General features: G+C 57.0%; 3 protein-coding genes across 3 annotated transcripts; all 3 read right to left on the minus strand.

Moving 5' to 3' along the window:
- Positions 1–1043: 1043 nt before the first annotated feature.
- LPMP_131070 (adenylosuccinate synthetase, putative) lies at positions 1044–3182 on the minus strand (the record flags this gene model as incomplete). Its single annotated transcript, XM_010698886.1, has 1 exon — positions 1044–3182. One exon carries the CDS (start codon positions 3180–3182, stop codon positions 1044–1046), a length of 2139 nt encoding a protein of 712 aa, XP_010697188.1.
- Positions 3183–4560: 1378 nt separating this feature from the next.
- On the minus strand, positions 4561–5118 carry LPMP_131080 (hypothetical protein; the record flags this gene model as incomplete). The annotated part of the gene is made up of 1 exon (XM_010698887.1): positions 4561–5118. The coding sequence occupies one exon, from the start codon at positions 5116–5118 to the stop codon at positions 4561–4563; it is 558 nt and encodes a 185-aa protein (XP_010697189.1).
- Positions 5119–8526: 3408 nt separating this feature from the next.
- Positions 8527–10029, minus strand: NT3 (nucleobase transporter; the record flags this gene model as incomplete). Its single annotated transcript, XM_010698888.1, has 1 exon — positions 8527–10029. One exon carries the CDS (start codon positions 10027–10029, stop codon positions 8527–8529), a length of 1503 nt encoding a protein of 500 aa, XP_010697190.1.
- Positions 10030–11206: the final 1177 nt, after the last annotated feature.

Genomic DNA, 11206 nt, shown 5'->3' on the forward strand with positions numbered 1-11206 from the left:
AGCCAGAGGGAAAGCAAGGAAGACCGTTGCAGAGATACATTTCGGCAGAGACTAGGTGGCCATAATTCAGCACCAGTCATCACACGTTCCACCACAGTAATCCCCCGTCACTCATCTGGTGAATCCCACAAGCTGATGCTTTGCAGTACTGTGCCTCTTCCTCTCTCGGGGACACTCTCCTCCTCTTTTCTCTGTCATTACTCCCACATCCACCGCCTTGGGGGAAAAAAAACAGCATCGACACGGGAGCGATCTCACCTGACACACACACAGAGAGAGAGAGAGAGAGACATACATGGACACTTGAATGACCGTGCGCGTTCTCAGGCCTGGAAGTCCTGCGGCAGACGAAGGTTAAATGAGGCGAGTGAGAAGGGAGGAGGAAGATGCCACAGCGCGCACATCCATGCCTGCTTCCTGATTCCGATATACCGAGGAAAGAGAGCGAGATAGAGTACGCGAGATAAAGTTAAGGAAGGAGGGAGGGAGAGATCGGCCGCAATGGTGATAATGATGGTAGGAAAAGGGACCTTGAGGGTGCAATGTCCAGTGGAGGTTTCGACAAGAACAAGACAAAGAAGAGAGAGAACACAAAGTAGCTCGTCTCGACAACGAACAAGTCTTACATGAAAAGCAAACAAAAAAATACACCAACACCTCAAGCGAGAGGGAAAGAGAGAGAGAAGGCGAAAGCGGGGCGGAAATGACTGGCATAAACACACGTTAGGGAATCCGAAGCGAGAGAGTGAACAGGAAAAAGGAGGAGGAAGAGGGGGGAGGCTGGAGGCTGGATGGATGGAAATGGGGCAGGAGGTGAGTGCCGCTTCTCTCTCCCCCTGCACAGCTTTCATCCTTCACGCACACGATGCTTGCCTGCCTGCTTTCAAGGGGCTCTCTCTCTTCCGAGCCGCCCCTTCCCCCTACCCCCTTCAACGCTGCTGCGTGTTGCTTGCCGCCGCCACGGACAACGCTCACACGTCCCCGTTATACCGCACACGCTCCTCACTTCTTCGCAGCACCCATAGAAAGAAAATCAGGCGACGCTACTGGCGCAGGTAGATAATGTCGCCTCCATTCGGTCCGTTGCCGATCGATAGAACCTTACAGTTGGTGAAGTACTCAATGGTGGAAAGGAGCTCACACAAACCGCGCGGCAGCGGTGTGTTGCGGCGGCGCTTCGCCGCGGCGATCGGGTTGTCGCGCCAGCCGTCAATCAGCTTTACGATCGGATGGCAGTGGTAGAGGGCCGACTCGCTCGGTACCGGATCACCGGCGCGGATGATGTCGCCATTCTTGTACACGTGCCCATTTACGTTTACCTGCTTCCCTTCCGGGTTGTAATAGACGTAGGCGATGGTGACGCCGACCTTGTCGTACTCGTCTCCGCGGTCAAGAGCGGAGATGGTGAGGTATGGGCCTTGAATGCTGTTCACTTCGTGCTGCAGGACGCAGTCGAAGAAGCCGCACACGCGCGGCTTCTTCGTGACGGCTCCACATTCGCCGTGGTGCTGCGCTGAGGCGATGGCCATGGCGACGCCGATGTTGTAGTCACCGGTCTCGTCCGAGTACTCTACCGGCGCCATGATACCATTGTGCTTTGCTTTGTCGTTGCTGTAGGGAAAGCCGTCGCGGAAGAGAGTGCGCTGAATAGCCTCGAAGTTGGCACACGTCGCCGGTGGCAAGTCGTGTAGCGTCTTGATGTTCTGGGCACTGAAGAAGTCCTGCGGGACGAAGCTGCTGGGGCAGGCACCAATGCCGACGCGACTGGACCCTGGGGCCTTGTGGACATTGAGAACGACGGACTTGAACTGCTGGAAGTTAAGCTGCGAGGCTGCCAGCAAGCCGGCCGCGGTGGTGTCCGCTGACGTGGTGCTCTCCCAGAACTTTGTGCGGGCGTTGCTAAGCCAGTAAGATTGGGGGCCCTCGAGCAACACTTTCTCGCCGCGCAGCATCGCCGCCCGCAGCTCGTAAATGACGTCGCAGCGAGCGGGGAAGTCGGGGTTGTTCCGCACACGCTCGTGATAGAGGTTCATGAGGAACTTCACTTTTTCTTTTGCCTGCGCAAACGCTATGACGTAGTCCGGTACCCGCAGAACGCCGTCGCTGTTCTCCTCGCGACAGAGCCGCACCACGTCGGCGTCCGAGAGGTTCTTCACTTTGAGCAGACCAAGGTAGGTCTCCATGTCCTTCTCCAGCCGCTTGTGCAGCGTCTCGTCGTCGTTGAAGATGTGGTCCAGCCGGATGCCACGCTTCATCACCTTGCTGCCGTGCACTGGCGCCATGCCCTTCAGCGTCGACGAGTTTGCCGCTGAGCCAAGCAGGTCCAAAAGCTTGTGGTACGGCGTCACAATGCATACGTTGCCAATGAAGAGGCGGTCATGGTAGTCGATACCGGCGCTGATCAGCTGAATAATCTCCTTCTCCATGAAGCTGACAGGGTCCATGACACACTCAGGGCCAATGTAGTTCCTCTTGCCAGGCAGCAGCAGGCCGGACGGTGCGAGGTTGAAGACAAACTTGCGACCGGCCTTGTCATAGACAGTGTGGCCGGCGTTCTCCCCGCTGTTCACCCGCGCGATGCACGTGCAGAGTGGGTGATGGGCGACCGCATCCACTGTCTTGCCTTTGCCCTCATCTCCAAAAAAGGCCCCGGCAACCATGATGACGTCGTGTGCCTCGACGATGCGGTAGAGCGACTCCTTGATCGACACCTCTGAGTACTCCTTCACGCGACGCGGCTCCTGCAGCTCCGGCAAAGGCCGCAGCGAGCGCAGCGCCTCGTACACCTTTTTCTGGTCCTCATTTGTGTAAAAGGTGTAGTCGGACGCCCTTGTGGTGTTGCACTGCGCGCTGGCGCTGGCGCTGTTGTTGTTCGCGTCTGCGGCGTGCCGCGCCCTGCTCGGCGGCTTCTGCAGGCCTCGTGACGGCTCGTCGTCCATAATCTCCACCTCGACCTCGACGCTTGGCTCTCGGAATCTGACATGGTGTTTCTGGCAAAGGCCCCCTTCATTCTTCGCATGGTTAGTACCCAGGAAGGCCGGATCGTGATGTGTAGAGAGGGGCGTCGAGCTCTCTCTGGACGACGGCGATGGCCGCAACCCAGCGGTGCTGGACGAGCTCAGCGCATTCGATACACCGGACGAGCTGTTGTTGTAACGGCCACCGTAACGGCGAACCGGCATTGTTGCTCTTGTGGGGTGATGAGGGAAACGGAGGACGCATATGCGCGCCTGACCTGCTCGTCGGTGCCCCCGCTCTTGTCGACGTGTGCGGGGGTGGGGTGACAGAATGACGCGAGACAGGAAAGGAAGGGGGCGCCGCGGAGAGGGACGATGGGGGGGAGGAAGTGGCGGTGCTCACGTGCCCGCAGATCTCTGTGTGTCTCCTTGCGACCCTGGATGATGCAGGGTGTAGGGTACGGTGAAGGAGGAGGAGGGGGAGGGTGTTGTATACGGACTGAGTGTAGAAAGGAGAGATCGTGTGTGTGTGTGTGTGTGAGGGGGGGGGGGGGGAGGAGAGGAGAGGAGAGGAGGAGGTGATGTGAGCGGCTTTAGATATGAACGTGTGGTTCAGTGCGGTCGTGATGGGCGTGGTGCTGCCGGTTGCTTCCAAACATGAACTACGCAGCATCCCGAGTGTTGGCAGGTGGGAGGGCGTTTAACAAAGGAGAGGTTGACGGGGGTGGTGGTGAGGGAAGAGTGAAAGCGAGGCCAAGGAGCAGGCAGAAGGGGGAAGTGTTTCCACATTGAAGGTAATCCTGCGGGGAGGGTGAGGGGGACGAGATGCGCTCTCTACAGCTGTAAACACGAAAGCAAAACCCCTTGCACCATCAGAGAGAAAGGGGAGGTATGCGCAGGAGCTGGATGCTGAGAGGATGAAGTCTGAAGTGGCAGCTCAGACAGCACGCGCGGGCAACGGAGAGAGGAAAAGGTACAAGAGAGTTCCTCGTGTGTGTGTGTGTGTGTGTGATACCACGCACGGAGGTGTCCCCCTTTTCCTCGCCACCGGGGGAAAAAATGTTTTGACGAGGAAAACAGCAACGTTGTGTGCGTAGAGGGGCTGTGGGTTCTCTGCGGCACCGGACGAAGAGGCAGAGTGGGAGAAGGAGAGGTGAGCGCATGTGTACGCCTCGTAGTGCATGCCGCACTGCAGTCAGCGAGCGCGTAAAAATAGGGCGACAAGGTGCAACGAGGATCAAAAGAAGAGGAGGTGGAAGGCGCATGGGCGCACCACCCCCCAACCCCTCCCTCCCACACCCAATGAAGGTGCGCCCACACAGGTGGGCCAAAGAGCCGTGGGGAAACGACGCGGCTGTCCTCCACCCCTCTTCCTCCTCCGCACAGACACTCCCACCGAGGCGCGAATCCAAAGACGACTCCCCCTTTTCTTACCGGCGGTAGTGGGCCAAGAGAAAGAGAGATCGGGGGAGCGGGGTGCAGTCTTCAAGCGGCGACCCTTGCCAATTACTTTTCCAGGTTGCCCGCTGACTCGACCACTGTCGTAAGGTGCGCGAGTACGCGGTGCCCATGCGTCACTGCAGGGGAGCGGGAAATGGAAAATTCACTCGTACGAGTAGCGGCTAAGCGGTCGCAGGGCAGGCACCAGTCCACGAGTAAAGCAGTTAGGGTCTTGAAAGCGTTCTGTTGCCTTCGACACCTGCATCACCCGCTCGCGCCACTGTGGCTCCGTCACATGATCCAGTTCAGCGCGGTAGTTCACGTTGTCCCCCACCATCATGGAGGCCTTCCCACGAGCCTGCAGGGCAGCGCGCATGCATCGACTACGAAAAACCTTCTGAATGTCCGGCTCCACGTCGAGCCACTTGTACGAAGGGTTTATGCGTGAGGTGCGGATTGTCATGACACCCTTCGTCGTTGCATACAGGGTGAAGCTGTTGGGGTCCATGCGGACATTGCGCCCTGGCCTGTACTCGGGCTGCCGCGAGTACCGGTCCTGGCCAAAGCGGCGGCGTTGCTCCTTCAGTTTTTCTACCGGTGTGACAGGGGTGCCGGGTATGACGTGAAAGATCTTAGCTTTTCGCCGCGGCGATCCAGCTTGATTCCTGGCATTGCCGGCTGTCACCTTGCTGGCGCAGCAGCTGGGGGTGATGCGCAGCATCCTCCGCGAAGGGAAGAGGCGCGAAACGGGGTTAAGAGGTGCCCCCAGGTGAGATGGCGGCGCGAAGAGAGAGAGAGAGAGCACGCGCGAGAGACAAGCAAATACTTGACCCACCTTCGGCAAGAAGGCTTATGCACGCGTGTGTAAGAGCGAGGGAGAGGGGGGGAGGGGGGGCGTACTTCTCTTTTTGCCCTTTTTTTTCTCTCTCTGGGAGTTCCGTTTTTCCTCCCCTTTTTTCTCTTTTAAGGCGTCAATGATTGCCGCGCGTCATTGTCACCAAACGGCGCACAACACACGGGGTGTGCGCCCACGTGCGGGGTGTGGCACAGGAGGCAGCAGCCAAGGGAAGCACCAACAAATGAGAATGCCGCGAATAAAAGCGTTGAGGCGATACGATTGGGGGGGGGGGAAGATGGAAAGGGGAGGAGAAGCAGAGTCTGCGTGCGACAGGTGAGCCACCATACCACGCATGACAGACATGCGCTGTCGCTGAACATATTCATGGAGGGAGGGGGGGCCGAAAGGGATTGTAGGGCACGTCGCTCTCAACCCCCTCTCTCCTTTCTTCTGCTACGGTGATGAGCATGGCATTCATCACTCTCGATTGTTTCCTTGTCGTTTCTTTTGCTATATATGTCTGCTTCATATGATGAATAATTGATTTAGGCATGCATAGGCGCACCTCGATACGCACGCGCTCGACTCGTGCGCACACCACCATGCACTTGTTGCTTTATCTTATCTAGCAGCCTGTGTGTGTGTTTGTGTTGTGTGTTGTGTGTTTGTTTGTTTGTATATATACACGCCCACACATACAACACACAGGCATCTCTATGTCGCTTCTCTCCCCGTTCGTCGTTTCCTCCCTACACACCCTTCAACGCGGTACTCCAGTATTGTCACCCCCCTCCACCTCTCTCTCCCCGTCGCAGTGTGTGTGTGTGTGTGTGTATGTGTGCTCCCCTATCTGGGCCAGACTACAGAGAGAGAGGGGGGGGGGAGCACACACACACTGCGACGGGGAGAGAGAGGTGGAGGGGGGATGGAGGGGGAGGAAAGGAAAAGGAACTGTAAGGTCATTAAGAGGAGCTAAAGAAGTCACTGAGGGCACAACTTGCACAGTCCAGCCATCAGTCCCCCCTCCCTCCCTCCAAAAAAAAAAAAAATAATAAAAAAAACGAGAGGAGAAATCACACTGAGCCCCCCAAATGACGACGACAACAAAAAAGGGGCGCGCAGTCGTGTGCGTGTGTGGGTGTGGGTGCATGTGTAGGACCCAAAACAATTTTTTTTCTTCTTCGATTCGCTCCTTCTTGTGCTTTCGCTGTTTCTGTTTTGATGTTGTCGTGTCGCTGTACACTGCGCTCAGTGGGGGATAGGAAAGGGTGGCGTGCGAACAACTACGAAAAGACAAAAAAAATAGCCAAGCGAAGAACGGGAAATTTAATTAGGGCGTGGAGGAAGAGGAGGAAGGGGAGGAGGGGAGAGAGGGATTCTGCCACTAGTACGCAGGTGTAGGTCTGTCTCTCTGTCTGTCTCCGTGCGTGCGTATGGGGAGAGATTCCTGCATGCTTCTGTGGGAGTGAGCGAGAACAGGGCAATCACCCACACGCACGCACGCTCGTGCGGGGGGGGGGGGGGCAGGCATGCCAAGAAAAGGATCAGACAGGCATTCCGCACGGGAGGACGCAGCACATCAGAGCAAGGCGTGATACTGAGAGGTACAGACAAGAGAGGGGCGACGGAAAAAGGGTGGGTAGAACGGCTCATGACAAAGGGAGAGGAGGGTTAAGGTGCGAGAACAGAAGGAGAGAGCGAGGCAGAGAGGGAGAGACAACAGACGAGACTGAGACTTGGCGTTGGAGAGTTGGGAGGGAAGCTTGCCCAGCTCGATGCGCGCACCCACCCACACAGACACGTTCACTCACAAGGAAGCAAAGATGCCGTAGTGAGCCCAGAGAGAAAGAGAGGAGGGGAGGAAGGCTGAGAGGAGAAGGAGAGATGAAGCAAAAGTGTCTGCTGTTGTTTTCCCTCATCTCAGGATCCTCTCGCTTCCTCTCCTCCTCCTCCCCCTTTCCTTTTGTTGACGCTGCCTTGAACAAGTCGGCTGTGATTGGTTTGGGGGTGGTGATGATGGGGAAGGGACTGCCATATCCGCACGCGTGTGCGGCCAAATCATCGCCGCGTCATTCTTGGAGAAGGGGCACTGGATGAGGGGGGGGTAGGGAAAGAGCAACGTGAAATGATGGAGAAACATCAAAGAAGGTCCACATTAAATGTGGGCACCGAAGTAAGAGAACGAAAGAACCGCCCCCCCCTTCAAAGGAGAAAAAAAATGGGCCACGCAAACCTCTCGATATACAAAAAAGCGAACCAACAAACAAACAAACGTGAAAATGGTCAACAGGAGGGAGGTGGGCGGAGGGGCACCAAAGACAAAAAAAAGACGCGCCTAGAGGGGGGAGGGAAGCAGGAGAAGAGGAGAAGAGGAGAGAAGGAGAGGAGGGGGGGGGAGGAAGAGAGAGAGGAGAGGAGAGGAGAGGAGAGGAGAGGAGAGGAGAGGAGGGGGAAGGCACACGCAAAAAACAAAGAAAGAACGATCAACGAAGGTGAATGGGGAACACGCGAATAGGAGCGCGCAGGCATACTAAGGCGTACTAAGGCAAACGCAGGTGTGTGCGTGTGTGTGTGTTCCGAAGACAAAAAGAAGAAATTAAAGGGCTCAACATTATAAGAAAATAGACGCGCACACGCACACAACTCAGCTAACAAAACAACTCCAACGTTGAGGTAGAGAGGAGAAGAGAGAGAGCAAAGCCATGAGACGGATGCGTAGAGCACACGTCCGGTGGGAACAACAAGCCAAAAAGGAAACAAAAAAGGGGAGGGAGGGGGTTAAAACCGCAGCCCCTGTGTGAACAACAACACCCTCACCCCTACCATCACTACCCCGCTACCCCACACACGCACCCACCTTATATGGAGGGCGTGGAGGACAGACACACGATCGCGTGAGCGAGCGAGTGAACATCGACGAGGTCAAGAGATGCAAGTGAAATTATCCCCCCACGCCTAAGCTCACTCGCACCGAGAGCTGGACACAGAGTTGGATGAATAGGTGCAAAGCAGATGCTCGACATCAAATCCATCCTCTTCTTTGTAACTCGAGGGGGAATGGCGCGGTGGGGGGAAGAAACCCCCGGATACACACACACACACACACACACACACACACGCAGAGAGAGAGGCAGAGAGAGGGGGGCGATACAAATAAAGAGATCGTCGTTTCTTCCGTTTCGCTCAGTTTGTGTCTGCCTGTTTCGCTTTCGCGCCCACAACCACTTTTCACCCCGAACCTGCTGCTGCCTCTTTTGTCGCCTCGTGTCTCTTCTTTGTGCGGCGTTGTGCTTAGGGTAGGAAGGGCACAATCGCCAGCGCCAGCATGGCAGACACGGACGCACCCGCGAGGAGCGAGACGCCCATCAGTTGGCCTGCCATCACACGCTGGCCCTCCGTGTGCAGACGCGTGTCGATCGGGCCCAGCACCATCGACATTGCACCGAAGAAGCCGTTCGTGAGGCCAAGCAGCGCGAAGAAGACGTACGGGGCCGCGTGGCCTGGAATGTACCTGAAAATGCAAAGGAACGTCAGTGGAATGAAGACGAAGCGGCATGCAATGCAGATGAGGAGCACCTTGCGTGTGGGCCACAGGAACTTCACTGAAGAGAACCAGCGGCCGGTCGCATCACCGCAGTTGTACAACAGAATTGCAATGGTCGCGAACCACTTGTCCGTGCGGTCGACCGGGATAATGAGGGACGGCAGAATGAGCAGCGAAACAAAGAAGTTGAAGAAGCAGGCAACCATGAGAGGCCAAATGCACTTCGCCACGGGCCAGGCGCGCGTGCGCAGCAGCTGCTCCGAGGTGGTTAGGTTGCGGTCGTCAGCGTTGCTCTCGCTGGGGGTGTCGCCGACCTGGTGAGCCACCGCCTGCACATCGTCGCACTCGCTCGGTTCGTCAGAGTCATCCGCGCCCTCAGCCTTGCGGCGCGCCCTCTCAGAGCCTTCCTCGATAATATGACCGTAGACCTCAGCGTTCGCCGCCATATCGCCCTTGAAGGGTTGATGCCTGCTGCTGCTACTGGGGGTGTCGTCCAGAACCGGCTGGATGGCCTCGCTGCCCTCCTCCAAGTTCAGGTCTGCCGCGGCGTCCTTGGCCTTCTTGATGGCACGGAACTCACCGACCTTCTCCTGCGCGTAGGAGTTGAAGCGCAGCGAGAGCGCCATGCCGAGTGCAAGAGCCATGAAGCCGAGGGCGAGGCTGAAGTAGAGGTACGCCTGGTGGAGCACCGACTCGTATGTGTCCTTCATGGACGCCTTGATGATGCACTGCAGCACCGAGGCGATCACACCGGAGAAGCCGCAGCCGAACATGACGGCGGTCATAAACTTCGGCGGCATCGTGCCCACCAGCGCGTAGCATGTCGCCTCCAGGTAGGATTTGCCTATGCCGGCCAATACGGTCACGACGAAGAAGGCGACAATGGCGCCAACCTGCGATACGCCTCCTGCCGGTATGACCAGAATCACGAACACCTCTACCATCATGAGCGTCAGGGCCATGACGAAGCGAAAGGTAAGGGAGAGCTTACGTGCCCACGGGGTCAGCACTGTGGGGCCCACCAGCGCCTGCGTCACCACCGACGCCACGTTGTAGAAGGTGAGGATGTTGTTCCAGAAGATAGGGATGTTAGGCTTTGCGTTCGGGTTGCGGGTCGCGTACTTGTAGTAGTCGAGCATGTACGCTGGCGCCGAGGCGAGGGCATTCAGCGGCATGAGCATCGAGATTCCAAGAAACACACACGTGGCGTACACGTACAGCTCCGCCATGGAGGAGAAATTGCAGATCATCTTCGTTTCTCTTTCGTCCTGCTGCGGTGTTACGGGATTTGAAAAGAGGGGAGGTGTGTGTGCGTGTGTGTGTGTGTGTGTGGTGCTCACGCAGGTGTCGTTGTTCCTTTTTCGGTCAACGAGAGAGAGAGAGTGAGGTTAAGAAGAGGGAAAAAGAGAAAGCCGAAGAGCGAGCGGAGCGGTGAGAGTGCGAAAGATGACTGCTGCGACAACAGCCCGGAGTGCGCGGCTGCTAACGAGGGGGGACCACAGAAAGAGCGAGGATGGTGACGATGATGACGACAAGCGGAGTTCGGGTGGAGAGCAGGGGGTGGTAGAGGAGGACGGATGCACAGTGTGCGGCGGAAGAGGCAGGGGAGGATAGGGATAGTGGGTGAGAGATGAAACAAATCAGTTGGGAAAAAGATGTAAGGCTGGAATGGGGAACAGTCGAGGGGGAGTGAGACTCTTTCTCACCCAGGGAGATACGTGCCCCCTCTTATCACCCGGGCTCAGCAACACTGCCAGTTCAGGCCTCGAACCCATGCGTCGAAGTGCTGTATCTCCGTGTCGCGCTTCTCCTACGCTTCCCCCGCCCCTTGCCCCTCATTTGCCTAGCCACAACCAAGAGACACGCTCAAGCGCACGCTTGCACACGTACGAAACATGCGATGTGTGAAACGGCACTTTCGGGGGACAGTGGAGCTCCTTGCTGATGGGAAAGGGGAGGGGGGCGGGCGCTGAGTAGGAGAGGAAGGGGACCAGACGCATACATGCATGCGTTCCTCATCCTCCGTCGCCGCTGTTCTTGCAGCAGGGGTGACGCTCTGTTTCCTTCCTTTCCGTTGAAGTGGCGAAGTGACAGGCGAGAAACAAAAGAGAAAAAGAAACCCAAAACAGGAGTCGAACACGAGAACAGGAGATCCGAATGAGGCGCGTGCGACCGCCAGGAAAGGAGAGAGACTGTGGGCAACCGCACGCGCACATACAGGCGGAGGCATGCAAATAACGATCATAGGCGGAGGAGGAGGGGGGAGGGGGAGGGGGAAGGCACAGCTAAAGGAGAGAGATGAAAGAAAATGACGTTTACCGCTCTCCTCAAGCCTTTACAATTCACCCATTCCATCACACACGGGCACCAATGCGCAGGTGCTTGATTGCCTCCCTCCCCTGCTACGCGCGCTCTGAGGCACACATA

Source organism: Leishmania panamensis, assembly GCF_000755165.1.
Source record: "Leishmania panamensis strain MHOM/PA/94/PSC-1 chromosome 13 sequence".
Lineage (NCBI taxonomy): Eukaryota > Euglenozoa > Kinetoplastea > Trypanosomatida > Trypanosomatidae > Leishmania > Leishmania panamensis.